Source organism: Oncorhynchus nerka, linkage group LG3 (genome assembly GCF_034236695.1).
Source record: "Oncorhynchus nerka isolate Pitt River linkage group LG3, Oner_Uvic_2.0, whole genome shotgun sequence".
Classification (NCBI taxonomy): domain Eukaryota; kingdom Metazoa; phylum Chordata; class Actinopteri; order Salmoniformes; family Salmonidae; genus Oncorhynchus; species Oncorhynchus nerka.
In genome coordinates this window covers 26,972,295-26,999,851 of record NC_088398.1, presented here as the reverse complement: position 1 = coordinate 26,999,851, position 27,557 = coordinate 26,972,295, and the positions used below count along the sequence as shown (strand labels likewise).

General features: G+C 41.8%; 2 protein-coding genes across 3 annotated transcripts in view; one reads left to right on the top strand and one right to left on the bottom strand.

Annotated features, from left to right (window-relative positions):
• LOC115142249 (CD209 antigen-like protein E) overlaps positions 1-893 on the top strand; it is a 5,069-nt gene extending 4,176 nt beyond the window's left edge. Inside the window, exons 3-4 of the mRNA XM_029681698.1 lie at positions 55-260; positions 452-893. Coding sequence (XP_029537558.1) covers positions 55-260; positions 452-631 — 386 coding nt within the window. The 3' untranslated portion in view covers positions 632-893. The remainder of the gene's footprint in view (positions 1-54; positions 261-451) is intronic.
• Positions 894-981: 88 nt separating this feature from the next.
• LOC115141342 (uncharacterized) lies at positions 982-27,557 on the bottom strand. 2 transcript variants are annotated; one of them, XM_029680111.2, is made up of 11 exons: positions 27,478-27,557; positions 19,141-19,259; positions 8,232-8,302; positions 7,888-8,040; positions 7,351-7,503; positions 6,791-7,051; positions 6,188-6,586; positions 3,203-3,460; positions 2,714-2,820; positions 2,538-2,587; positions 982-2,237 (listed from the first exon to the last, which is right to left on the bottom strand). In XM_029680111.2, the coding sequence occupies exons 3-11, from the start codon at positions 8,287-8,289 to the stop codon at positions 2,207-2,209; spliced, it is 1,470 nt and encodes a 489-aa protein (XP_029535971.2). In that variant the 5' UTR covers positions 8,290-8,302; positions 19,141-19,259; positions 27,478-27,557; the 3' UTR covers positions 982-2,206. The 2 variants fall into 2 exon arrangements, with proteins under 2 accessions (XP_029535971.2, XP_029535972.2); XM_029680112.2 differs by lacking the exons at positions 19,141-19,259; positions 27,478-27,557 and adding an exon at positions 9,046-9,370.

The following is a 27,557-nucleotide window of genomic DNA, read 5'->3' as shown; positions in this document are numbered from 1 at the left end:
CCCTCTCTCTTTCTCTCTCCATCTCTCTCTCTCCCTCTCTCTCTCTATTTACAATGGTGAATTTCACAGAGTGTCCTGAGTGGTGGCTTCATGTACCCGTAAATGATCATCATAACCATGTGTTTGTTTTACAGGAAGCCCTGGAAAAGGAGGCCAGTAGGATTGGTGGGTTTAATAACTACTTCTGGATCGACCTATCAGACAGAGAGATAGAGGGGGACTGGAGATGGGTGGACCACACAAAGCTCACAAATGAGTATGTACTGTCTTGCAACCCGTGACACGTACAACATTGACTCAAAATATCTCAGTTGCTCAGTCCTGTCTTTTATCTCCACTGTTTGTCCTCTCCTCATTTACAGTGTTTCTGTCTTATCTCTCTTCCTCTCTGTGACTTCAATTCCATCCTGCCCGTCATATTTTCTCTCCCCCTACCTCCCTTTCCCTATAGGTTCTGAAACCAGTCGAGCTGGCGCCTGATAACAACCTCTCTGGTGGGATTGAAGGTGAGGGCCCTGTGGTCCTGGAGAGCAACACTCAGACCTGGTCCGACGTGCCCTTTGACTTCACCTACCGCCGCATCTGTCAAATGAATGTCATCCCCATTACTTGCCCTGGAATCAGCGGGTGAAAGACACCACTGACCATGAAATAAGCATGAAATAAGTGGCAGGAATTCAATAGAAGGCACACTGCAGGGTTGCACTGTTGACAATGTGCATTTCAAATGCAATTTTCCCATGTTTTAGGAAATCAAATTCAGTGTAAACGCAGAGGTAATAAAGTGTAAATTCCCTTTTAAAGTCAAACGCAATGTGCATTTCTGCAAATGTGCAGTGGATTGAATCCCAGTCACAGTATGTGTAACGAGCCAAAACAAATGAAGAAGTGACAGTGGGTATCTATTTGTGTTGGTGTCTGTCCACCCACCACTGAAGGTATTTCAACAAAGCTGCCAATCAGTCACACCTCAGTCATTGCTTGTTTTTCATTCTTGTTAAATTCAAGACTTGAAATACAACCTAACACTTTATTTCACAGTCCTATAACACAACAACAATAACCCCTGTGTTTTCTCTGTTACTATTTCAAACAATTCAGCAAAACGTTGTAGCCTGCTGCAAGGAGCCTGATCACTCAGCGGTCTGCTCGCACCACCTGAAACCCGGGAGAAACTATACTATTAAGATGTTATTACATTCTCTTCATTAAAACATTGGGTCAAAAACGGACTCCAAAACAAAGCGCTATGCAATGTCCACTGAGTATACCAAACATTAGGAACACCTTCCGAATATTGAGTTGCAACCCCTCAGAACAGCCTCAACTTGCCGTGACATGGACTCTACAAGGTGTTGAAAAGCGCTCCGCAGGGATGCTGGCCCATGTTGACTCCAATGATTCCCACGGTCGTGTCAACTTTGGCTGGATGTCCTTTGGGTGGTGGACCATTCTTGATACCAGTGGCGGTCGGGGCCGTTTAAGATGAGGCAGGATGATTATTATGTTATGAGCATGGCCTTATTTCTATTACACCACATTGGATGACTGTCATTCATATTCCATTCACCCAGCTCAATGTAACGTTGATAGGTTTAGGCTACTACATGATTCTCCATGTTTCACCATTTCTATTTTGGTCCTCCGAGGAGCCTCCACTGCGATACACACAGGAAATTGTTGAGCGTGGAAGACCCAGCAGCGTTGCAGTTCTTGACACAAACCGGTGAGCCTGGCACCTACGAGCCGGTTCAAAAGCACCTTTCGGCCACGTCTCAATTGTCTTAAGGCTTCTTTAACCCGTCTCCTCCCCTTCGTCTACACTGATGGAAGTGGATTTGAAAGGTGACGTCAATAAGGGGGATCATAGCTTTCACCTGGATTCACCTGGTCAGTCTATGTCATGGAAAGAGCAGGTGGTCTTAATATTTTGTAAACTCAGTGTACAGTAAAAAAAATAAAAAAATAAAAAGCGACGGTAGCTATACATACATATATATACAGTATTTGTTCAATGGTAGCTCAATCATAGGTCATAAAGTATGATAATATACACTTGTGAAATCTATTATCAAACATCACGTGAAAACATCTTCTTTCTTGCTTCTTTTGTTCTTTTGGTGTTTCTTTGTGTCAGAATAGAATAGCTAAGACAAAATAGTAGAGACATTGTCCATTGACAGGGATTCCGGTCTGTATGATGTCTCTAGTTTCTGTAGAATCCTTTAGGTTGGGGGCTGTAATAGAGGAAAACAGAATGGTTAGCACTGTAAATAACCATTCTCACACAGTATTTCTCAAATATGGGAGGCAACAAAAATCCTGTTTTCCCTATGAATTTAGTTGGCAAGAGTTGCCTTGAACAACTCTGCACAATCAAGGCCAATACACAGACGTTTTGTCCCTCAACCTAACAAACGTGAGGGTCTGTGTGTGTGTGTGTGTGTGTGTGTGTGTGTGTGTGTGTGTGTGTGTGTGTGTGTGTGTGTGTGTGTGTGTGTGTGTGTGTGCGCGCGTGCTCAGGAAATGACACTCACTCTTTGCAGCGGCAGATTCTGCGTTTGCCACGTCTGGGCATCGTCACCCGCTGAAAACCAACAGAAACACACACACAGGAAAACTCAGTAACACTACCAACAAGACACAAAATGCAAGAGATAGTGAGTATATCTTTAAGCAAAAATCAACATCTGATTAAATCACCAAACTGTACCTGTCTGTGGCGTCGGTTGAGAATGACGGTGAGGATGAGGAGGAGGACGAAGATGACGGCTGCGCCACAGATGGTGACCAACAGCCACACGTCCATGGGGACTCGCTCTGTCCATCAGAACAACATCAAGAAAAACAGAATCAGTATGGAAGTTCTACATTGTTTCCAGCATATCAAATCAATAAAGATGTATTATCGCATAACAGTATGTGGTTTTCAATAATACTATTATATGGTAGGTGTTCAAATGCACACATCAGATCTTCCTTCTTTACAGGCTAATAGTACTGTCTGCTATTACATTGTACTTAATTACTGAAGTAGTACTGTGGTACTATACTGTTTAAAGTGCTGCAGTAAGCGTGGCCACTGGCCAATAAGGCTAATTACACCCTAACCTCAATAGTCACAACCTAACCTTCACACATACACAGACCACCCACTCTAACCACATCCTGACCATGTCACTTCCTGTTTCTCCTTTCTTACCGATCTTCAGTGTGATCTCCACTGATGTCAGCTTGGTTTTGTTCCTCCACAATTCACACCTCCACCTCCCACCATTTATATCCCTCGCTTCCGGTATGGTGAGATGGGCGGAGTCGGGGTCGGAGCCTAAAGCGAGGAGGGAGGATTGTCGTGGTGGGATCCATTTCACTTTCAAGTCAGAGGTCAGAGGGTGGCCCAGGGTGCAGGTGAGGTTGACCTCCTGACCTACGAAGGCCACTGGAGCTGGAGAGGAAAAAACTGGACAGGAGGAGAGAGAGAAAGAGAAAGAGAGACAGAGACACAGACAGACAGACAGACAGACAGACAGACAGACAGACAGACAGACAGACAGACAGACAGACAGACAGAGAAAGAAAATTCACAATTTTGATGTGAATAAAAATAAAAATAAAAATTATTTTATATTATTTTACAAAAATGTGGAGAAACATGTTTTTTTTATTAGTATTAATTCAGCTGGCATATTATCCTGGCAGAGAGAAACTTCATTATACTGGTCACGGATCCCTCCGGAACTTTCATCACGCACACCTGTCCCCTATTCCCACTGATTAGTATTTGTATATACAGTGCCTTGCGAAAGTATTCGGCCCCCTTGAACTTTGCGACCTTTTGCCACATTTCAGGCTTCAAACATAAAGATATAAAACTGTATTTTTTTGTGAAGAATCAACAACTAGTGGGACACAATCATGAAGTGGAATGACATTTATTGGATATTTCAAACTTTTTTAACAAATCAAAAACTGAAAATTTGGGCGTGCAAAATTATTCAGCCCCTTTACTTTCAGTGCAGCAAACTCTCTCCAGAAGTTCAGTGAGGATCTCTGAATGATCCAATGTTGACCTAAATGACTAATGATGATAAATACAATCCACCTGTGTGTAATCAAGTCTCCGTATAAATGCACCTGCACTGTGATAGTCTCAGAGGTCCATCATGAGCATCATGAAGAACAAGGAACACACCAGGCAGGTCCGAGATACTGTTGTGAAGAAGTTTAAAGCCGGATTTGGATACAAAAAGATTTCCCAAGCTTTAAACATCCCAAGGAGCACTGTGCAAGCGATAATATTGAAATGGAAGGAGTATCAGACCACTGAAAATCTACCAAGACCTGGCCGTCCCTCTAAACTTTCAGCTCATACAAGGAGAAGACTGATCAGAGATGCAGCCAAGAGGCCCATGATCACTCTGGATGAACTGCAGAGATCTACAGCTGAGGTGGGAGACTCTGTCCATAGGACAACAATCAGTCGTATATTGCACAAATCTGGCCTTTATGGAAGAGTGGCAAGAAGAAAGCCATTTCTTAAAGATATCCATAAAAAGTGTCATTTAAAGTTTGCCACAAGCCACCTGGGAGACACACCAAACATGTGGAAGAAGGTGCTCTGGTCAGATGAAACCAAAATTGAACTTTTTGGCAACAATGCAAAACGTTATGTTTGGCATAAAAGCAACACAGCTCATCACCTGAACACACCATCCCCACTGTCAAACATGGTGGTGGCAGCATCATGGTTTGGGCCTGCTTTTCTTCAGCAGGGACAGGAAGATGGTTAAAATTGATGGGAAGATGGATGGAGCCAAATACAGGACCATTCTGGAAGAAAACCTGATGGAGTCTGCAAAAGACCTGAGACTGGGACGGAGATTTGTCTTCCAACAAGACAATGATCCAAAACATAAAGCAAAATCTACAATGGAATGGTTCAAAAATAAACATATCCAGGTGTTAGAATGGCTAAGTCAAAGTCCAGACCTGAATCCAATCGAGAATCTGTGGAAAGAACTGAAAACTGCTGTTCACAAATGCTCTCCATCCAACCTCACTGAACTCGAGCTGTTTTGCAAGGAGGAATGGGGAAAAATTTCAGTCTCTCGATGTGCAAAACTGATAGAGACATACCCCAAGCGACTTACAGCTGTAATCGCAGCAAAAGGTGGCGCTACAAAGTATTAACTTAAGGGGGCTGAATAATTTTCCACGCCCAATTTTTCAGTTTTTGATTTGTTAAAAAAGTTTGAAATATCCAATAAATGTCGTTCCACTTCATGATTGTGTCCCACTTGTTGTTGATTCTTCACAAAAAAATACAGTTTTATATCTTTATGTTTGAAGCCTGAAATGTGGCAAAAGATTGCAAAGTTCAAGGGGGCCGAATACTTTCGCAAAGCACTGTATGTGCCCTTTGGTTTACATTATTGTTCCAATGTCCATTGGTGCGTGTGAGTACCTGTGCTGTGTGTGTTGGCTTTCGTGCCCTTGTGGATTGCCAGATGATTACGGGTCTCGTCCCGCGTGTTAATCATTGTGCGCGTGTGTATTTATTCGAGGTACTCCTCGCTCTTTTGTTTGTGTTTCAACCCTGTGTTTCCGATGCGTGTTTGTTTGGTCTTCGTCCGCATGCCTTTACACGGCACGCTGTCATTTGGGGCGTCATTTAAAAAAACTATTACGCATTCCTGCGCCTGTCTCCCGAATCATTGTTACCAGTGTGACAATACCCTATTAATACAAGTGGAGCCAGACAAGTGTACTATCCACTGAATTAGATACAGGACATTATACTCCGGGGACAGACTGTTCCCAACGAACGACAGAAGGAGATGAGAAAACTGTCTGGGTGTAATAAACAGAAGCATAGAAAGGGGGAATAGCATTGCCATGACTATGGTCTGACGGGTTTGAATGTCAATGAAAGGAGAAAGAGGGATAGAGGGATAGAGAGAGAAGAAGGGAAGGTCAGAGAGATGGCGGGAGGTACTGATTGAACAATTGAGAGCTGACAAATCAAAATCACTTTGTCACTCCTCACTTTTGTGGGTAGAAAGGAGGGGGAAATAAGCAATGGGAGAATTAAAGGAGGGAGGAAGGAAGGTAGCAACCAAGTCAGGAAGTAAAGAAGGAAGGAAGGAGAAGGACATTTTTCTCAGGACTGCCACAAAGCTTGACTTACCCTGTAGCACCTCCACACGCATACTTCTCTTCAGGGTGTCCCCCCTCTGGAATTCCACAGCGCAGGTGTACTCGCCCCTGTCCCCCTCCGTCACGCCTTTCTTTGACAGGGAGAGGTTTAGATTTGCCCTCTGCAGGGCGGAGACATCCAGCCCTCTCTTCTGATTGACCACCCAGGCTAATGGAGGCCCCAGGGAGAGGTTGGCGAGGGTCTGGAAGACCCCAGTGAGGGAGCCTGCCACTGGGCTTGGGGTAAAGGTCCAGCGGCCTCCCTGGATGCTCTTCTCCTGGCTGTCTGACCAGGATAGTGGAGGAGGAATGGAAAAGAAACATGGCAGATGGAGAAGAGAGAGGGAGGAGACAGAGGTGTAGATAGGCTGTGGATGAACAGGGGAGAGGTCTGAGAAGGGAAGAGAGAGAGAGAGAGAGAGAGAGAGAGAGAGAGAGAGAGAGAGAGAGCGCAAAGAGAGAGAGAGAGGAGAGAGAATGAGAGACAGAGATAGGAAAGGGACAGTTTAACCTCAGTCTGAAGACATTTTACCTCTTGAGGGGAAATAATTTAATATAGAAGACCATAAACCATTTTATCTAACTTAACGCTTACCTATTACAGTAACAGGGGTGTGGGCATAGGCTTCCCTGCCCTGGTATGTCACCACACAGGTCCACTCTCCATGGTCTTGGCCAGTGACACTCATTACTGTCAGGCTGCCGTCATTTCTGATCTGGGCACGCTTGTCCTCGTTCAGGTCCTGTTTCTGGGGACTAAGCCATCTTCTCTGTGTCCCCTTAAATATTTCCTCTATGTCACACTTCAGATTAAGATTCTTCCCAGCCAACAGGGGAGAGACTGGCTGTACACTCACTGAGAGAGGAGAGATGGAGAGAGAGAGGGAGAGAAATAGAGAGATAGAGAGAGTGAGAGAGACATAGAAAGAGACATAGAGAGAGAGAAAGAGAGCGAGAGAGTGAGCGAGAGAGAGAGAGCGAGTGAGACAGAGAGAGAGGTGGGGGTTATACAAAGGTACATTTGTATACATGTGTGTGCAGTACTTGTTTCTCCCACATGATGGTGACTGAACACAATGTCCCATTTCCTTCCTCATCTTTCTCATAACACTGACATGAGACATAGAAATCCCCTCTCTTTCACTCTGCACTTACCACGGAACAGTCTGAATGTGACTGAGGTAGTTGTTTGTGGCATGAAATCTTTCAATTCACATTTGAAGGATTTGAAGTCCTCCAGTCTGATATTGTTGATGATCAGGGAGAAGTCCGTCTTGGACAGAGACAGCCTGTGTTTCCACTCTGGATCTGCATGTCAATAATCATGTGATCAGTATTAGTAGTAGTAGTAGTAGTGTGAATAAGAAATGTGTCTTCTTTCTGTGTTATGTTATTCCCAACCCACCTGGACACCACACAAACACATGTGAATGTGGAAGCAGCACAGGGCCACCTGCAGAGGCAGAGCAGTAACCCTGAGCAGGTCAAGGGTTAAGTGCTCAAGAGAACAACAGTAGTAGGCACCTGAGATTCTGACGCCAGCAACCCTCAAATTGTTAGCTAGTCAAAATCAGGTAAAAAAAAGAAGAAAAAAAAGCCACCTACCAAATACTGTTTTGCTCAATATGTTTACAGCTCAAAAAGGACACGCTCGATTAAAGATGGATACCCTCTAGCACTAATCTCACTCACCTATCGTCTCTCGACCATGGGAGTTGCGGGTCATCAAAGGTTGTGTGTCCTTTCCAAAGAACCATTGTACCAACACCTTTTCTGAACCCCACTTTGATCTGGGAAGTGTGACCGTCTCTCCCACCTGACCATACACAACCACATCTTGAGCCCCTGTGGGAGAACACAGAAGACAAGATAAATATATATATATATATATATATATATATATATATATATATATATATATACATATATATATATATATACTGTACGTCCAGTAGTAAGTTACCTTTACAGAAATGTATCTGTTGCTATATAATAGAACATAGAGTATGAATCAAATCCAGAACATACTCTCTTACCTGTTGAGGAGATGAACAATGCAATAATGATTGAAAGGAATCCAGAAACACACTTCATTTTGTACTTTCTCCTGAAAGCAAAGAGCAGCAAAAAAATCTGAGTAAGACGAATTGCTTTAGTCATGTATTTCCTGTCACCCAAGAGCAAATACTGTGGAAACAAATCAACAGTTCACATCAAGTAGCACCGCTTCTCGTTGGAATATAAAGGATCAAACAATAACCAATAGCTAGACTTTTTATATCCTCCTGTAGACAGTGACCCGCGCCCTCTCCAGTACAATTGCTTTATTGTGTCATTGCAATCGACACCAGTCTCCAAATTGTGTCGGAGGATTTTGACGCACTGTATAATCAAAGCGCATTCTAAATAGCCTGTTTCATTCTGTCAAATAGGCCAATTAATGATACAGTAGAAGCAGCCAAGTTTGTGTGTTTGACCAGTTTGTTAAAATACTGTGGTACCCCTAGCTTTTACTCTTCAGCATAGTACAGTAAAGATTATACACCTGGTGTAGAATTCTAATTTACAGCAGTACAATCTGGTGTAGGAGTAAAAGGTTGAGTGAGTGAGTGAGTGAGTGAGTGAGTGAGTGAGTGAGTGAGTGAGTGAGTGAGTGAGTGAGTGAGAGAGGTCTAGCTTTGGATAACCTGGCCTATAACCTCTGTGACAATGTCACATACCTCACTCAGAGTGTGTTCAAGCTGTGTAAACAAACCAAGCGGCCCCCAGTCAGCTCTTTACCTGAAAAGTTACCCATCGCATGCTAGAGAAACACAAACCCATAAACACCCTCTCACACACTCTCCTGACCTGGAACTGTAGTGATGCGAGGTGTGCCGGTCAGGCCTGGTTTCAGCTCGACTACGGGTGGACGCCAGTCACAAAGTGAAACCTTTGCTTCCCATTAATGGTATTTATTTCTAAACACTTCTGCTGGCTCAGCAGTCGGTCTCGAACCACGGCAGAGAGAGAGAGCCCGAGCCAGGCAACCACAGATCCTTGTTCTTGATTCGCTGCAGACATTCTATGTCGTGTCAACACCCATCAAGCCTCAGCAGCACACGACATAACGGTTACTGTCGGAGCTTTAGCTACTAAAGTGGAAATGTTCTTCCACAAACACAGAAGTCACTGGACCGCACCCTCACACAACTTGTCCCTCCAGCACTTTGTGTTCCTCATTGCAGCTGATTCAACTTTCTGTCTGGCTGCTTGACGTAGAGGCATGTGAAATCCTCCTAAATGGATGAAACATGTCTCTTTAAAAACAACGATACATTTGGTTTTAGGCTCCTGACAAGGTCTGATTCTTTTATTTTAAGAGTGTGCCTCTATCATTTCCTCAGAATCTTAAATGGACAGTGAGTTTCGGAATGGTAGCCCTAATCCTTGGCCTATAGTTGGAATGTTTTTTGCTTCACTTGTTGGCGGTGGCCCGTTCCTGTAGGTTCATGCTCTACAACATCCGCAGAGTACGACCCTGCCTCACACAGGAAGCTGTGCAGGTCCTAATCCAGGCACTTGTCATCTCCCGTCTGGATTACTGCAACTCGCTGTTGGCTGGGCTCCCTGCCTGTGCCATTAAACCCCTACAACTCATCCAGCACGCCGCAGCCCGTCTGGTGTTCAACCTTCCCAAGTTCTCTCACGTCACCCCGCTCCTCCGCTCTCTCCACTGGCTTCCAGTTGAAGCTCGCATCCGCTACAAGACCATGGTGCTTGCCTACGGAGCTGTGAGGGGAACGGCACCTCAGTACCTCCAGGCTCTGATCAGGCCCTACACCCAAACAAGGGCACTGCGTTCATCCACCTCTGGCCTGCTCGCCTCCCTACCACTGAGGAAGTACAGTTCCCGCTCAGCCCAGTCAAAACTGTTCGCTGCTCTGGCCCCCCAATGGTGGAACAAACTCCCTCACGACGCCAGGACAGCGGAGTCAATCACCACCTTCCGGAGACACCTGAAACCCCACCTCTTTAAGGAATACCTAGGATAGGATAAAGTAATCCTTCTCACCCCCCTTAAAAGATTTAGATGCACTATTGTAAAGTGGCTGTTCCACTGGATGTCATAAGGTGAATGCACCAATTTGTAAGTCGCTCTGGATAAGAGCGTCTGCTAAATGACTTAAATGTAAATGTAACGTAACAAAAATGTGGAAAAAGGGAATGGGGTCTGAATACTTTCCCGAATGCACTGTAAATCAGGCTAAAATATGTTGTTGTTTGTCTGTGTTTACTTGTTGATGTCACAGTGACTGCTGATCGTGAGCAGACCTGACTCCGGCCACGCGGACACATTATCGCATGATGCTATTGAGGTTTAAGAATAGCCCTGGTTCTAATGTAGAGGTCAGACACACACTGCTCCTGTCCTGTTAGCAAAGTGTCTTCATTTTCCACCTTACTATATTATAGTTATCAAACTATACTGTACAAAATGATAAACGCAACATGTAAAGTGTTGGTCCCATGTTTTCATGAGGTGAAATAAAATAAAAACGCTTAGTTCTCTAAAATTCTGTTCGCAAATTTGCTTACATCCCTGTTAGTCAGCATTTCTCCTTTGCCAAGAAAATCCATGCACCTGACAGGTGTGACATATCAAGAAGCTAATTAGACAGCATGCTCATTACACAGGTGCACCTTGTGCTGGCGACAATAAAAAGCCACTCTAAAAATGTTTTGTCACGCAACACAATGCCACAGATGTCTCAAGTTTTGAGGGTGCGTGACATGCTGACTGCAGGAATGTCCAGAGAATAAAATTGTATTTCTCTACCATAAACCGCCTCCCACGTTGTTTTAGAGAATTTGGCAGTACGTTTAACTGGCCTCACAACGGTAGAACACGTGTATGGCGATGTGTGGGCCAGCGTTTTGCTGATGTTAACGTTGTGAACAGAGTGCCCCATGGTGGCGGTGGGGTTATGTTAGGGGCAGGCATAAGCTACTGACAACTAACACTATTATATTTTATCGATGGCAATTTGAATGCACAGAAATATCCTGACGAGATCCTGAGACCCATTGTGAGGCACACTTTATTTTAAGGTATCTGTGACCAACAGATGTATATCTGTATTCCCAGTCATGTGGAATCCATAGATCAGGGCCTAATGAATTTATTTCAATTGACTGATTTCCTCATATGAACTGTAACTTAGTAAAATCTTTGATATTGTTGCGTTTATATTTGAGTTCAGCATAGATGTTACGTTAGTTATTATAGACCAGGTATTCCCAAACTGGGGTAAACCCAGGGGTACGTTCAATGCCGTCGAGGGTACGCCAAATAAAAATGTGATTCACATTTTTAATATATATATATATATATATATATATATATATATATATTTTTTTTTTTTTTTTTTACATTTTCAAACAGTCCATTTAGATTTTCCAACGGGGCTTTGCATTTGGGTTAGGTTTCTTTCTCCCATGAGTAGCCTTGTTTCACTGCCAAAAATAAAATGAAACCATCTAGTGTTCAGCGAAATAACAACACAATGTCAAATACAGGTAGCCTAGTCAAATAATAAACATCCAATCACATTAACCGTTACTCTCTCGCGGGAATTCCACTAACGGTCCCTATGTAGCCAAACATAGCTGCTGCTCATACTGTTTGCTCGAAAATTGAAAAATGGTTAAGGAAAAGTAAGGCCCACGTCCATTGAGATACATACCAGCTCTACTGGTAGTGCTGCTACTACCAGCAGTACTACACCTGCACCTGTCAACGACACAAGTTGTTCTACTTCCACGAGCACATCCAATGTTAGCATCAGTGATTCTACATTTGTTGTTAGCCCAGCTAGCATGGACACTGACAGTTGTGAATCTGATGCAGCCGAGGAGCTACTGCCCACTTACCCGGGAAAGCACCGAACAACAGACAGGGACGTTGGACCATCGAAGAGGCGCAAATATGATGAGAACTACATTGGTTTGGGGTTCACTTATTTTGGGAGTAGTGCCTTTCCTCAGTCACAGTGTGTTATATGTGCAAAAGTACTATCTCACAACTCGATGAAACCTTCACCCACTCACTACCTGAACTTGTTTCCTCACTCTCATCATCACACATGCCAATTAGAAAAATATGCCACAGGTGTTTTTTGAGCGATAATTAAGATGACTTTCAAGTAGTAAGACATGAAAAAATCAACAGATACCATTAATAAGAAGGGGCTAGAAGCGTCTTGTATGGTGAGCTACCGAGTGGCTAGGACAGGCAAGCCCCATACTATTGTGGAGGACTTAATTCTTCCTGCTGCCGTGGATATGGCTGGAACAATGCTGCGGGAGAAGGCCAAAAAACTATACAGACAATGCCTTCATTAAAACAACACCATTTCACGACACATCAGAGAGATGGCCGGAGATGATTTGAAACAATTACTGCTTTGGATACACGGCAGTTAATTCTATGCATTACAGCTGGATGAGTCAACAGACATGGCGGGCCTGGCACAGCTCCTGGTATATCTCTGTTACGTTTATGGAGGGTCAATTAAGGAAGACATTCTCTTCTGCAAACCACTGGAAATAAGGACAACAGGAGAGGATATTTGGAAAGTACTGGACAGCTTTGTGACATCAAATGGACTTTTGAGGTCAAGATGTGTTGGTATCTGTACTGATGGCGAAAAAGTCATGACAGGGAGACATAGTGGAATGGTAACGCGCGTGCAAGCAGTTGCTCCTGACGCTACTTGGGTACACTGCAGCATCCACCGAGAGGCTCTTGCTGCCAAGGGAATACCTGACCGATTGAAAGACGTTTTGGACACTACAGTGAAAATGGTTAACTTTGTTAAAGCAAGGCCCCTGAACTCTTGTGTATTTTCTGCACTATGCAATGATATGGGCAGTGGCCATGTAACGCTTTTACAACATACAAAGTGCGCTGGGGTCAAAGTATTGACACGTTTTTTTAATTGAGAGACGAGCTTAAAGTTTTCTTTACTGACCATCATTTTCACTTGTCTGACCACTTGCATGATGACGAGTTTCTCACACGACTGGACTATCTGGGTGATGTTTTTTCTCGCCTGAATGATCTGAATCTAGGATTACAGGGACTCTCCGCAACTATATTCAATGTGCGGGACAACATTGAGGCTATAATTAAGAAGTTGGAGCTCTTCTCTGTCTGCATTAACAAGGACAACACAAAGGTCGTTCCATCATTGTATGATTTTTTTGTGTGCAAATGAACTCAAGCTTACGGACAATGTCAAATGTGATATAGCGAAGCACCTGAGTGAGTTGGGTGCGCAATTACTCTACACTGGATGGATGACACAAATAACTGGATTCGTTATCCCTTTCATGCCCTGCCTCCAGTCCACTTACCGATATCTCAGCAAGAGAGCCTCATCAAAGTTGCAGTCTGTGAAAATGGAATTCAATCAGAATTTCTGGACTGGGCTGCACTCAGAGTATCCTGCCTTGGAAAATCGAGCTGTTAAGACACTGATGGCCTTTTGCAACCACGTACCTATGTGAGAGTGGATTCTTGGCCTTCACTAGCATAAACTAAATACAGGCACAGACCTGTGTGTGGAAAATGATTTAAAACCGAGACTCTCTCCAATACAACCCAACATTGCAGAGTTATGTGCATCCTTTCAAGCACACCCTTCTCATTAACCTGTGGTGAGTTATTCACAGTTTTCGATTAACAATAAGGTTTTATATGTAAGATGGCTAAATAAAGAGCAAAATTATTGATTATTACTATATTATTATTTGTGCCCTGGCCCTATAAGAGCTCTTTGTCACTTCCCACTTCCCTCACTCGTTCTTATGTTTAAGAAATGTATTGTATAGTGTGTGTGTGTGTGTGGCAGGCTTACAATGATGGAACAAAACGATATATTTGAGAGTGCGCTGACCCTGGTGCTAGAGGGGGTACGCAGATGGAGGTTTGAGTGTTTGAAGGGGTACGGGACTATAACACGTTTGGGTACCACTGTCCTACAGTATCACTGTATTTTCATGTTATGTTCGATAAAGGCAGCAAAAACTGTAACTGAAGAGACCCAACTTCTGTTCCTCCCTTTTGCCATGTGCTGTAAATGCCATAGTAAATGCCATATTTTACCCATTTAAAACACATGTATTTAGATACATTTACAGGGGGTGGCAGGGTAGCCTAGTGGTTAGAGCGTTGGACTAGTAACCGGAAGGTTGCAAGTTCAAACCCCTGAGCTGACAAGGTACAAATCTGTTGTTCTGCTCCTGAACAGGCAGTTAACCCACTGTTCCTAGGCCGTCATTGAAAATAAGAATTTGTTCTTAACTGACTTGCCTAGTTAAATAAAGGTAAAAAAATTCACAATAAATTGATTTCATTTTCTTCCCATTCCCATGACAGTGATTATTGTTGCTTAATACATCATCATCAGAGTAAAATAAAATAAAAAAGAGAGAAAGGAAGGGGTTTGTGGTGGTCTCTGATTTCGAGAAGTTGAGAGACAGACAAAAAGAAGAGGAAGAACGAAGAAAGGTGGAGGGAGAGAAGCAGTAGCTTTGTGGTGGGCCTTGGTTGAGAGAGGGATGGGGGAGGAGAGAGAGGGGGCGAATGCCTGAGGCTGTGGTGGGCCCTGATTTCACGAGGTGTAGATTTGTATCCCTATCCTCACCTCCTCTCCTCCCCTCTCACTCACACACCCCCCTCCCTTCCTCCTCTATTCCACGAAAGGCGGATTTCTCCACGCTTGATGGAAGAAAAAAAAAAGACCACAATGGCAGTCGAACACCGGGAGTGTGGTCTATGGTAGTTTTTTTTAATGCTGTTTTCTGTGTTGTGTGTGCATACATCCGCGCGTGTGTGTGTGTACATGTGTGTATGTGTGTGATAGTTGTTAGGTGTGTTGTGGGTACTTTCAGAATTTTTGTCTGAAGCGTTCTGTACCTTTTAATCTCTTTTCATCTTAAGACAATTCTCAATCATTTAACCTGTGTGTGAAAGGAGTACAGTCAGCTCCTGATCAACGTAACAGCTTCGGGCTGCCATGACAGGGACGTGCACTTAAAGGTAGCATGGAGTTATCGGGAGCAATTCAAAGAATGTAATATAATCAGGGTTGTAAAACTTTAGTGTGCTCTGTCAACTAGGCCGCAAACAATATCCCCTTAGGAGATGATTATGGTCTACTGAATTTGTAAGTCGCTCTGGATAAGAGCGTCTGCTAAATGACTTAAATGTAAATGTAATGTACTCCACCAATCTATGAATAAGTGCATTAATAAAACATAGTCCTTTTTTATTTCACTTTAAAATACACATGTATCATTATTTAACAATAGTTTTTTACAATGACTGCCTACCCCCATCGATGCTAGGCCAATTGCGCACTGCCCTATGGGACGCCGAATCACAGCCAGATGTGATGCAGCCATGATTTGAACCAAGTACCGCAGTGATGCCTCTTGCCCTGAGATGCAGTGTCCTAGGCCACTGCGCCGCTCGGGAGACGAGTGAGTGTGAGCTGCCGTGAGCTGGCATCATGTTATTCAACGTTATTGTGTAGAAGACAGGGTGTCTACTGGGGAGGACTATACAACAATATACTAGTAGTAGATTGCTATCTTGGTATAAAAAAAAAAAAAAATCAAGGATTAAGGTACTCTTTATAATGTGTTAGAAAATGAACTTGCTACCAGGGTAAGGGTTATATTATATGGGCAGCAGGTAGCCTAGCGATAAGAGCGTTGGGCCAGTAACTGAAAGATTGCTAGATCAAATCCCTGAGCCTACAACGTGAAAAATCTGTCTTTGAGCAAAGCTCTCTAACTCTATTTGCTCCAGGGTGGCTGTTAATAATTTCAGACCCTGGCAGTGACCCCACTATCAAAGGGTGTCCCAGGGGAAGTTGGGATATGCAAAAACTTTGAAATAGAATTAATGTGCATTCGGAAAGTATTCACCGCCCTTAATTTTTTCCACATTTTGTTACGTAACAACCTTATTTTAAAATGGATTCCATTGTTTTTCCCCCCCTCGCCGATCTACACACAACACCCCATAATGAGAAAGCGAACACAGGTTGTTAGACAATTTAGCAAAAAATAAATAAATAAACTGAAATATCACATTTACTTAAGTATTCAGACCCTTAACTCAGTACTTTGTTGAAGCACCTTTGACAGCAATTGCAGCCTTGAGTCTTCTAGGGTATGACGCTACAAGCTTGACACACCTGTAACTGGCGAGTTTCTCCTATTCCTCTCTGCAGATCCTCTCAAGCTCTGTCAGGTTGGATGGGGAGTGTCGCTGCACGCTCTTTTCAGGTCTCTCCAGAGATGTTCAATCGGGTTCAAGTCTGGGCTCTGGCTTGGCCACTCAAGGACATTCAGAGACTGAAGCCACTCCTGCATTGTCTTGGCTGTGTGCTTAGGGTTGTTGTCCTGTTGAAAGGTGAAACTTTGCCCCGGTCTGAGGTCCTGAGTGCTCTGGAGCAGGTTTTCATCAAGGATTTCTCTGTACTTTGCTCTGTTCATCTTTCCCTCGATCTTAACTAGTCTCCCAGTCCCTGCTGCTGAAAAGCTCTAGGAAGAGTCTTGGTGGTTCCAAACTTCTTCCATTTAATTTAATTTAACTTTGAATGCTGCAGAACATTTTTGGTACCCTTCCCCAGATCTGTGCCTCGACACAATCCTGTCTCGGACAATTCCCTTGACCTCACTGTCAAATGTGGGACCTTATATAGACAGGTGTGTGCCTTTCCAAATCATGTCCAATCAATTGAATTTGCTACAGGTGGACTCCATGAAGTTGAAGAAACATCTCAAGGATAATCAATGGAAAAAAGGATGCACCTAGGCTCAATTTCGATTCTCATAGGAAAGGGACTGAATATTTATGTAAATAAGTATTTTTATACATTTGCAAAATGTTCTAAAAACCTGTTTTCGCTTTGTCGTTATGGAGTATTGTGTGTAGATTGATGAGGGAAAATGTCTTTAATCAATTTTAGAATAAGGCTGTAATGTAACAACATTTGGAAAAAGTGAAGGGGTCTGAATACTTTCCGAATGCACTGATAAGCACCAAAATAATTATTAGCAGGTGCATGGGGGGAAAAAATATATCCAGTCGTTATGGACCCAAATGAAGGTTGATTGAGACCATTTAGATTTTTTTTTTATTAGCAGTGTGCTGGATTTGTCCTTTTTTATTTATTAGCCTGACTCTTCATAATAAGAAAATGCCTTTATTGTGCCATAAACAGATTCTTAAAAGCTTGGAGGCGCTTCGGCCTTCATCAAGACACCAGAACTCTTGGCATTCGTTGTTCCTATCTCTTGTCATGACAACCTCACCAGTAACTGCCTTGTTCAGGGGAAGAACAACAGCTTTTTACCTTGTCAGCTCAGGGATTCGATCTAGCAATTATTCAGTTACTGGCCCAACGCTCTAACCACTAGGCTACCTACCTATCTACCTACCTGCCTGCCTGATTATAAAAATGACTTGACATGTTTTTAAGATCAAAGTTAGGTCGAGATATCAGGCCGTAGTTTGTGTAAGTAAAATGTTATTTCATTCAGGCCAGATGTTAGACCTGTTAATTGTTGTAGTACGATACATTATATGATGAGATAAAATATGTTTTGACAAATGTTTTGAAGTATTTGTTATAGGCCATTCCTCACCTCTGAACTCTGTAAGACTTATCTGTCTGTTGGGGTTGGTAACGGCAGTGGGATATGAGAGAACCAAAAAGAGAAAAGATGTGAGGTGCCGGAGGTAGAGGAAGCATAACGCTATATAGAAGCGAGGGAGAGAGAGAGAGAGAGAGAGAGAGAGGACAAGTGATATATATATATATATATATATATAGAGAGAGAGAGAGAGAGAGAGAGGGAGGACAAGTGATAGAGAGAGAGAGAGAGGAAGAGAGAGACAGAGAGAGAGAGAGAGAGAGAGAGAGGGAGGGAGGACAAGTGATAGAGAGAGAGAGAGGAAGAGAGAGACAGAGAGAGAGATCGCACCTGAACAGTTAACCCAGAAAAGCAGATGATCATATCTGTGGTCTTTGGTGGAGGTTAAACAGCAAACAGAGAGAGGGGGAAGGGAGGGAGGACAGGATCTGTCTGTAAAAAGGTGAAGGAATAATCTTACAGAATTGTCTCCCATTTTAAGGTAGTGGAACTCTGATGCATGCAATTGAATTGTACGCAGTACAAAACATATGATGGAATGTAAAATCGGACTAAATCATTGTTCCCCATAGAGCTTATCAACATAAGTAATATGAGTATAATTGTTGAACCTTTATGACTTGTATGTAAGGTGTGTATTAGTCATGTCACAAATGTAAGCCAGGGGATTGAATTTCAATGGGACCAGATAGGCCTAGCGCAAAGAGGAGTGTCTCTGGTTTGAGGGCATCAGTTCAGAGAGGGCCTTTACAGTACATTAAAAAGTAATCATGAGATGTCTGCAAAGTGTTGTGAAGTACAATGGCAATGAAACCATGTCTATTTACCATGGTAGTACGACAGGGTAAATACATTGGGTTGACCGCCATTTCGAAGTTTATCTGAAACGCACTTGTTACCTCTCTTATTCTAGTTCAAGGTTAAGTTAACAGGTTTTACTTTACTGTGAAAGCAAAGCGGGCATACGCTCCAGGACAGCATGTAACATTTTATGAAGGTGAAATAAATTATTACAAATATTCTGCATTCATTAATACAAAAAAAACCCACATATGTTTTCTCTGTAAAGATAATTGTCTGATTTAGACTACTCGATGGTCTACTACGAGCAGTCATAACAATGATCAATAGTTATTACATCAATACTTTCACATTGTTTACCACAAATCAATGATCACAGAGTGCTATTATACTATATTACATCTTAGTTAACATCCTTTCTATACTTACGTTTGGTGGATAGCATTGAGAGTCCCTCGCCAATGATCAAGAGCCAGGCGGAAATGTTGATTTTCAGAGAAACAACTTTGCTTTTAAACCTCGTTGCACCTCCCTCACTGCTGATTGGTCTAAAAGGAATCGGGAAATGTACAGTTATTGGTCAATGCGTTAAAGCCAAAGCAGTGACATTTTTAATTGGCTGAAGAAAGGGTGGATTATCTTGGCAAAATGTTTCGCTAGCATGTTAGCGCAGTAACAGTCGGTAATAACAAAATAGGCTACATAATAGTTCATATTTGAACCATTATTATTATATTCATTGTTGTTATCATCATCATCAATATTATTCTAACCCACATAACAATAGTCAGTCAATTTGATGTACTTATGCCAGTCGTTATTCACCTTACATTGCTTCGCTCGGGCCATAAAATTACAAATGTTTGACTCAGCCACAGGTTAGACAGAACATAAATCGGCAGAGAGAAACAAGCAAACTAGAAACACACACAAATACAAATAAGTATATCTCTTGTTTCATTATATATAGTCAAACAACAGTTTAAACATGAAACTAGGTGCCTGCAGCACATAATTATTGAGTCAGTAAAACTATCAAAACTGACATCAATATATATATATATATATATATATAGCCCTTTCCTGTCGTCAAATTATGTTATTCATATTTTTTATAATTTCATAATTAATAAACATACTTTTTTTATGCCAAAAATCCACTGTTTCTATGACGAACGGTTTTGTTTTATTTCAGTCTTCTGTGATGCATATAAAGCATAATATTGGGATGCAAACTCAAAATTGAAAACATTTCAGGTGTCTTCATTTTTTAAGCCGAGGTGTATACATTTGTTTCAAAGTAGATTTGTTCAAGACAACCCAGAAACACTTTGTGTGACCCTGATTTAGCCCACTGCAGTAAAAGGTTAAGGTGTACCGATTATAGGCCTGAATCAGATTCGTAGGCCTTTGAAATATACAAAGTTTAACAAAGCATCACATTTAAGAGATTACAATAATGCCCTAAAAAAGCTTAATCAATAAAGCTTACCACTGACAGAGAAATGGAGCTGGCCAATGAATCTGTGGCACTGAACCCTTGAAAAACATTACACCATATTTAGCAGGATCCATTTTGAAAGCGCATAATCTATCCTTATTCTAATGACTACCATCAGACCATTTTTGGTTATGAAATTGTAATCTTTATCCTACAAACACATGCACAGATTTATAGCCTACATTTCCACACGTGAACAAGTTAATAATTTATAGAAGAATTCATATTTCATGTGACTTGGTTGATCCTTTTTTTTGTTGGTAAAAGCAACACGGTAACGTCACAAAATTGGGTACATGAATAAGAGCAGTTGAATGTAGACTATGTAATTCATTTAAATGACCATTGAACAGCAGGAACTATTGTAGATTGCATCTTGAAATATTTCCACAGATTTGATGTGAATGTACCAGTATGCTACGTATTTAACATTGACCATATAGTTGTGCAATTGTTACTCACATTCAGACATACACCTTGAGCAATGTATTCAATTTTATTACATTTCCTACCCAGAGTCACAACTTTTACAAGATAACAAAATTACTTCAATCCTCTTCACAATGACTCTAAACTCAGGTATATAACTCAAAATTCGTAATTCATAACAGGCCTTATCCAATTGGTGCCCTGTGTGAGGAGCATCCCTTACACACTTGGTGCCCCGTGTGAGGAGCATCCCTTACACCATTGGTTCCCCGTGTGAAGAGCATCCCTTACACAATTGGTGCCCCGTGTGAGGAGCATCCCTTACACACTTGGTGCCCCGTGTGAGGAGCATCCCTTACACCATTGGTTCCCCGTGTGAAGAGCATCCCTTACACACTTGGTGCCCCGTGTGAGGAGCATCCCTTACACACTTGGTGCCCCGTGTGAGGAGCATCCCTTACACCATTGGTGCCTGCCCCATGTGAGGACAATCTCCTACAGTATGAACCTCATTCCACATTGAGAATAACAACGATCTATTCTAGTAAATCAATGTCAAGTTCGATTCATGTCAAATTCACTGCTAGGCAAATTTTGTGGTGCACAATTTCGACAAGAAAGAGTTGAGATAACTGAAATAACTCTGACACAAATGATCAAGTATGACAAACCAATATCAAAAATGTTATTTCAAATACAAAAAATTGCAAAGAGTCATGCATAATCATTCATCAACGCTACCTCAATGAAGATGAAAAAATGTAATAGAGTGAATGGAAGCTTGATGGCACTTTTCTGTTTCACTCAACAACTATGATGGAATGTTTTACTAAGTTCAATATAAAACCCATAGCAATTGCTAGTCCCTTGAATCTAGTGCATACCCTATTTGATAACTTTTCTTTAAAGCCTAGCAGGTTCCAACCGTTGTCTTGGATGAAGAAACACCTGTGTTCACTTCACATGTGCCTCTCCATGCTGTATATACGTAGCTCTGCAGAGAGTGGGATCATGTCTGCACTCAAAACTACAGTAGAACCCCAGAACCCCATATACCACCTGTTAATCTATATGTCCCTAATTACCTGCATTACAAGTTACTGTATATGAAAGTCTTAGAGCTGAAGTCTAGAGATAAACTTGAGATGTGCTCGCGTAACTTGTCCACGTCAAGGCATTTCAAGACTCGTCTTGGTAAAGCCTAAAAGTCAACAACAAAAAGTATCCAACGTTCAATCCAGGTGTTTTTGATTTTCAATAGTATGATGGCTTTACTGTGTCTTTATGGGAAAGACAACATGGGCGGCAGGTAGCCTAGCGATTAAGAGTTTTGGGCAAGTAACTGAAAGGTCACTGGTTCAAATCGCTGAGCCGACTAGGTGAAAACTGTCGATGTGCCCTTGAGCAAAAGCACTTAACCCTAATTGCTCCAGTAAGTCGCTCTGGATAAGTGCATCTGCTAAATGACAAAATAAAACTGTCTAACCATCCAAGACTGTCTTCTATGTGAAATACATAGGCAAGGACAAAAAGCTTTTCTATCTATGAAATATGTGTGTTTGACTACAAATGCCTTCATGTTCTTTGGCCATTAAAGCCATTGTTCAACTGAAGAGTTACCTGTACTAGAGAAACACTGCTCAGGTGGTTTGGAGACAAGAACCACAACAAGCACCAAACAAACATGTCACTCACGTCTCATCTCTTTCTGAGGTTTGCATTCTTTCATGCTCTCTTTGTCTGCCGCGCTCTGTTCTGAGATGAACTGAAAAAAAGGGTTGAACACACCCTGTCTCTAAATTATCACCTACTTGGGCCTTTTGGTAGGACTTTAGAACGCTGCATGTATAAAGGCCTTGATAACGGATTGACTAACGCTCTGCGCATCATTAAAGAAGTTAGGCGTGGGACCTCTGTCGAAAATGTACTGGTTCAAGGACACCATCATCCTCACTCAAAAGATTGGAAAGACTGCAAAACCAGTTCAAAGCTCAAATACACTAAGATATGTTACGCATAGACTCATAGAAATACGCACGTTGTCTCAGATTCCAAAACATGTAGTTTGTTGTATTTATGTTTTCTGATGCAGCATGGGAACAAGAAAAGCGTTATAAAAAATGTACCAAAGAATCTCCCGTGGAAAACACCTGAAAGTGAGGACTCCCTCGTTAGTCAGAGACCTAACGATTTGAAGGTGTTGTGCCACACACCACACAAAGTCATTACCGAAAAAGAGACTGAGAGATAGTGTGGGGGGTAGGGAGAAAAGAGGGGGTGATTGGTTTTTCGAGACATCCCTAATTCCTCTTATGATGTCCCCCTCTTTCCTATACATTGGCTCTCTCTCTCTCTCTCTAACTCGTCAGGTGTTTGACGGTCCATTCGGCCGCTGGAGTTCCTGGTTGCGTGTTTGATATGGAAGGCAGTCGAGCTGAGACATGAAGAGAGCTGTGACCAAGACAGATGGGGAGGTACCTGGTACTGTTCCCTTTGCTTTCTGTCACTTTGAATCATACATTAACTCTGTTCTTTTCTCGTGTTTAAAGAAATAACCGTTAAATGTCAGTGGAAAGAGAGGCTAAGAATAACAAAGATGTGACATTTTGTGAAAGGATTGTGAAAACACGTTTTTTTTACAATACACAGTTCATGTTGGTAATCTTGGTTCAAGGCCTTTTGAAACCCATATGTTGCGTAACTGCCTCCCTTAGCCCAGAAAGTCTCCATCTTCTCTTTCTGTACCTACACTATTTATCTGTTTTCCCCCTTTCTCTTTCTGTCTTTCTCTACTAATGGTCTGCATGCTTTGATGTTTTCATGCGGCAAAATTTTTACGATTCTTTTTATTTGCATGAAAACGACGTACTTCAATGTATGAACTTCAATATACTTACTCCAACTCAATGTATTTTTACAGTTAAGTGTTTAAATAAAGGCAATTCATATCTAATTGTTTGTATTTGAACATATCCGAGAGAGCTTTTAGCTCTCTGCAGGTGAATAAGGAAAGGAAGGTCACGTGACTGAAATATCATAATAATGAAACAATTGGCCAAAATAATTTAGGTGGGGCAATTTAAAGCAAACCACATTGAGCACTTGTTGTGAATCAGGTGCAATTGTATTTTGGTAATCACCATGAAAACTTTGACATAAGCTGACGTATATCTGCTAGAATTAAAAACGACAACCCAAGTGGAAATACAAGAGGGAGGACCAAATGTCAAACACAATATCTCAGTCTTACTTTGAATGGAGAAAACTGATCAACAGAGAGAGAGAGAGAGAGAGAGAGAGAGAGAGAGAGAGAGAGAGAGCTATTAGTCATGTTTATGAAAGTCTGAATGAGGGAATCCTTGTATCTCATTATGAAAAATTATCCCTCGCCTGCACAGTATTGGAAACATGAGAATATTTCTAGGGTGACTCTAACCAAAGGAAGCACCTGCCTCAGCCTGAATGGGTGTTCTCTATTTTTTTAATGCACCTGCAAGAGAGGACCAAATACAGATGTAGTTGACAACAAAATATGTATGTTAAGACTGTCTTACTTTACTTGAACAGGTTTTTTTCTTTTGTGTTCATAGGCATCCATCAATTCCTTTAATAGGCCAGAGTTGTCAGTAGTGTTCTTCAGTACTCAAGTATACAATACGTGTCGTAACAGTAAACTACACCAGTAGCTTAAGCTGCGTACGTTTCCAATGACTGAAACCAGACTGAAACCAGTACAGGTTAATGTTACTGTAATAGACTTTACAACACCACAGTTTAGGATACTATAGCGTTGAATGTATTCACAATCAAGTCATACTTTAAATCCATAGAATAATGTACATTTACTCACTACACAGGGTTGATGTGCAAATCCATATACAATGTACACCATTTGAAAAATAGTGCTTTGTGAAAAGTACATCTCTGTTTGAGTATACTATTGTGAATTACATTTGCTGGGATTTGTAGCCTTGGGGATAAACGCGACTGGATTGAAGACTGCACCAATTTGAGTATTCTACATCTATCGTAACATTTTATAATAATGAATTTTAAGGTCTGCCTAAATTTCTTATCTTCATTGTTACACAGTAAGTTGACTATGAAGTAAATAGATGTGCAGAACTTTCTGTTCTTGATCTATACTGTATATGCCTATAGGTATTTGTAAATATATGTCAACAAATACATGAATTGGTGACATATCATGATTTACAACCAAGTAATAGTTTATTAGCTATTTAGCGAATATTTAAATAAAGTGTTACAGATACAATCCACTAACGTGTTTTGAGCTTGACTAAATATCGGCTGACCGGATTATAGATATTCAATTGTAGTAGATACTGTGTATGCATTGCAACTGAATACCTATCGTTTTGGCTGCTTTTTAATATTATCAGCACACGCTGGGATGTGTCCTGTTGTTCAACGGACATTTAAATGAATGATATACCCCACCTAATGAATGATCTGTTTTCATTTGAGTTTTAGTAAACAATCGTATAAATGTATATCTTGAAAATATCATATTGATCTCACGGACGGTCCTTTCCCGGCTTCCATTTGGATTGAAACACAAATGTAAGATTGTGACCGTGACGGATTGTGATTACCTAGGACAGGCACATGACTATCATGTTGTGTTCGTTCACATGACCGTCCTCACGTTCCTTAACATTTGAAATAAACCTTTTTAGTGATCGAGTTAGCGGACCGTCCGTAGTAGGCCTAACCATTCTTTCCCAGAGGATAGTGAAAAATACTACCCTTCAGGGTTGGGCTCAATTCCATTTCAATTCTGTCAATTCAGGAAGTAAACTGACATTCCAATCCAATTCCAATTTTACTCAACGCTTCTCTATGTGACTGAATTCAAATTGAATTGACCTCAACCCTGCTATCCGTGCTACTTGCATCACTGCTACTTGTTTCCCAAATGATAAAGAGGGACCTACTGGTGAACCGTATCCAATTCCTACTTGACCGCAGCTAAAGTCTGTGCTACAACCAGAAAGACAATTCAAACAGCTTTAGGTGGGACATGACTCAAAGACGTTCGTGTATCATGTCTCTCTTGCCACCGTTGCTGTTGTTTCCTTGGCCTCGGCCCTCATCAATAGACAGGACTTGTAAACGTTCCTCGGCAATACTGAGCTGTACATATATGCAAAGGCCTACATTACACCGTACAAATACTTAGAACTTTACAACCTCCAGTGCCGTTGTAAACTTCATTTCCTGACCGTGGATATTATATTAAATCTCCTCCGGAGGATTTGTGGGTCTTAAAATGAAACAACTCGCGGTTACAACAGGTGGAGTACTTTATCTTGTATTCGTTCTCCCATCACAAGAACGCAGCCGTGTAGGAATTACTGTCAACATCAAAGCTCTTCTCTTTCACTCTGGACACACACAGGTAACTTCTGGGAATAATTAAGTGCTTCAAAAATAAAAGTCAGAATCAAAGTACTCTACAACAACCTAGGCTACTACACTATTGCTACAAGTACATGTTTTACCAAATACGTATGGCATACCCAATGCAAATGTTACTGCGATCCCATACTGCTATTGCAAACACACTTGTTGTTGTTCCAGCGGGCCTAGGCTAGAGTACAACCTAATCAGAGATAGATATACACCAAGTTGACTTCTCTGCATACAATGTAGGCTAAACAATAGTCACACTCATTAGTGTACTTACTCACACCAAGCACTGACTTCATAGCAATCATACAATTTACACCAAATAGCATCTGGCCAGCCATCACCCAATACTCTCAAAGTGCCTGAAAAAGACACTATTCAACATGTTATTTCATTACAACTCTGGGTGCATCTAAGTAGAATTGTTTTAATCACTATTGTAGCAAATGGTCTCCCAGCCCGTAGGCAGACCAGCATACCACTGCTCCCTTTTGGGGGGGGGGGGGGGGGGTCGTAAAAGGCCTACCCAGGCAAGGTCTGTTACACAGTCCCCTTCATTCGGAGAACGTGTCCCCACGCTTCACTATACCAAAACCCTCTCCGATGGCTCCCAAGGCAACATCCCACCATTGTTGGAATTTTTGCAGACGGCAACAATGTAATGCCCCTCGCGTGTCTCAAACCCAGGTCTTCCAGCCTGTAGGCAAGACCTGCAAACCACTACCTTCAATTAGAGTTAAGCCCTTTTGGTGAGGATTGTAGCAGGCCTATCTAGGCAAGGTTTGCTACGTTATATTCTACATAACCTGCTGTTGGAAATAGCCTACATACACTCAAACCGTTATTGTCAATAATCTATTATATCTTCCAATATGTGGTTCCAGCAGTTACGGTAGGGACACAAAGCATACTACTATCTAAGCCCCTGCACTTGAAAACAATATATACATGTACTGTATCTCAGGCAGTTGCCCAGCCTACAGCTGGTCATGTTAGTGGAAAGACCATACACTCGTTTACAGTTACGTCAGGATCATATTGCGAAATATCAGCAGGTATTTCACAAATCTGTTTTTGTTGTCGTTCTAAAACCTCCCTGCAACACGCACGATTCCACTAACATTGTATTATTAGAACCTGTGTCCTTTTGTCATTGTGTCAATTCTCCAAACCCCATTGGGTAGCACGAGAGAATATATGATTGATAAACGTTCATATGGCTCTGGGTACTACTCATCCATAGCTATGGATCCCTTTAGTCCAATGTCAATACTATTCTTAGTACTGGCACAGAGAATGAACTTTTGTGTTTTCCTAGATAATTTGCTTCTACATTATCCTCAGTCTGACAAATCCATCTTTATCATAAGTGTGAAAAATACATGTAGTAACACTGTACTCACCAGTCTGATGCTCCCGGTGCAGAGATGAGATCAGGTCTGACATCACTCAGACTGTACACACTGTTACACACAGGGAGACA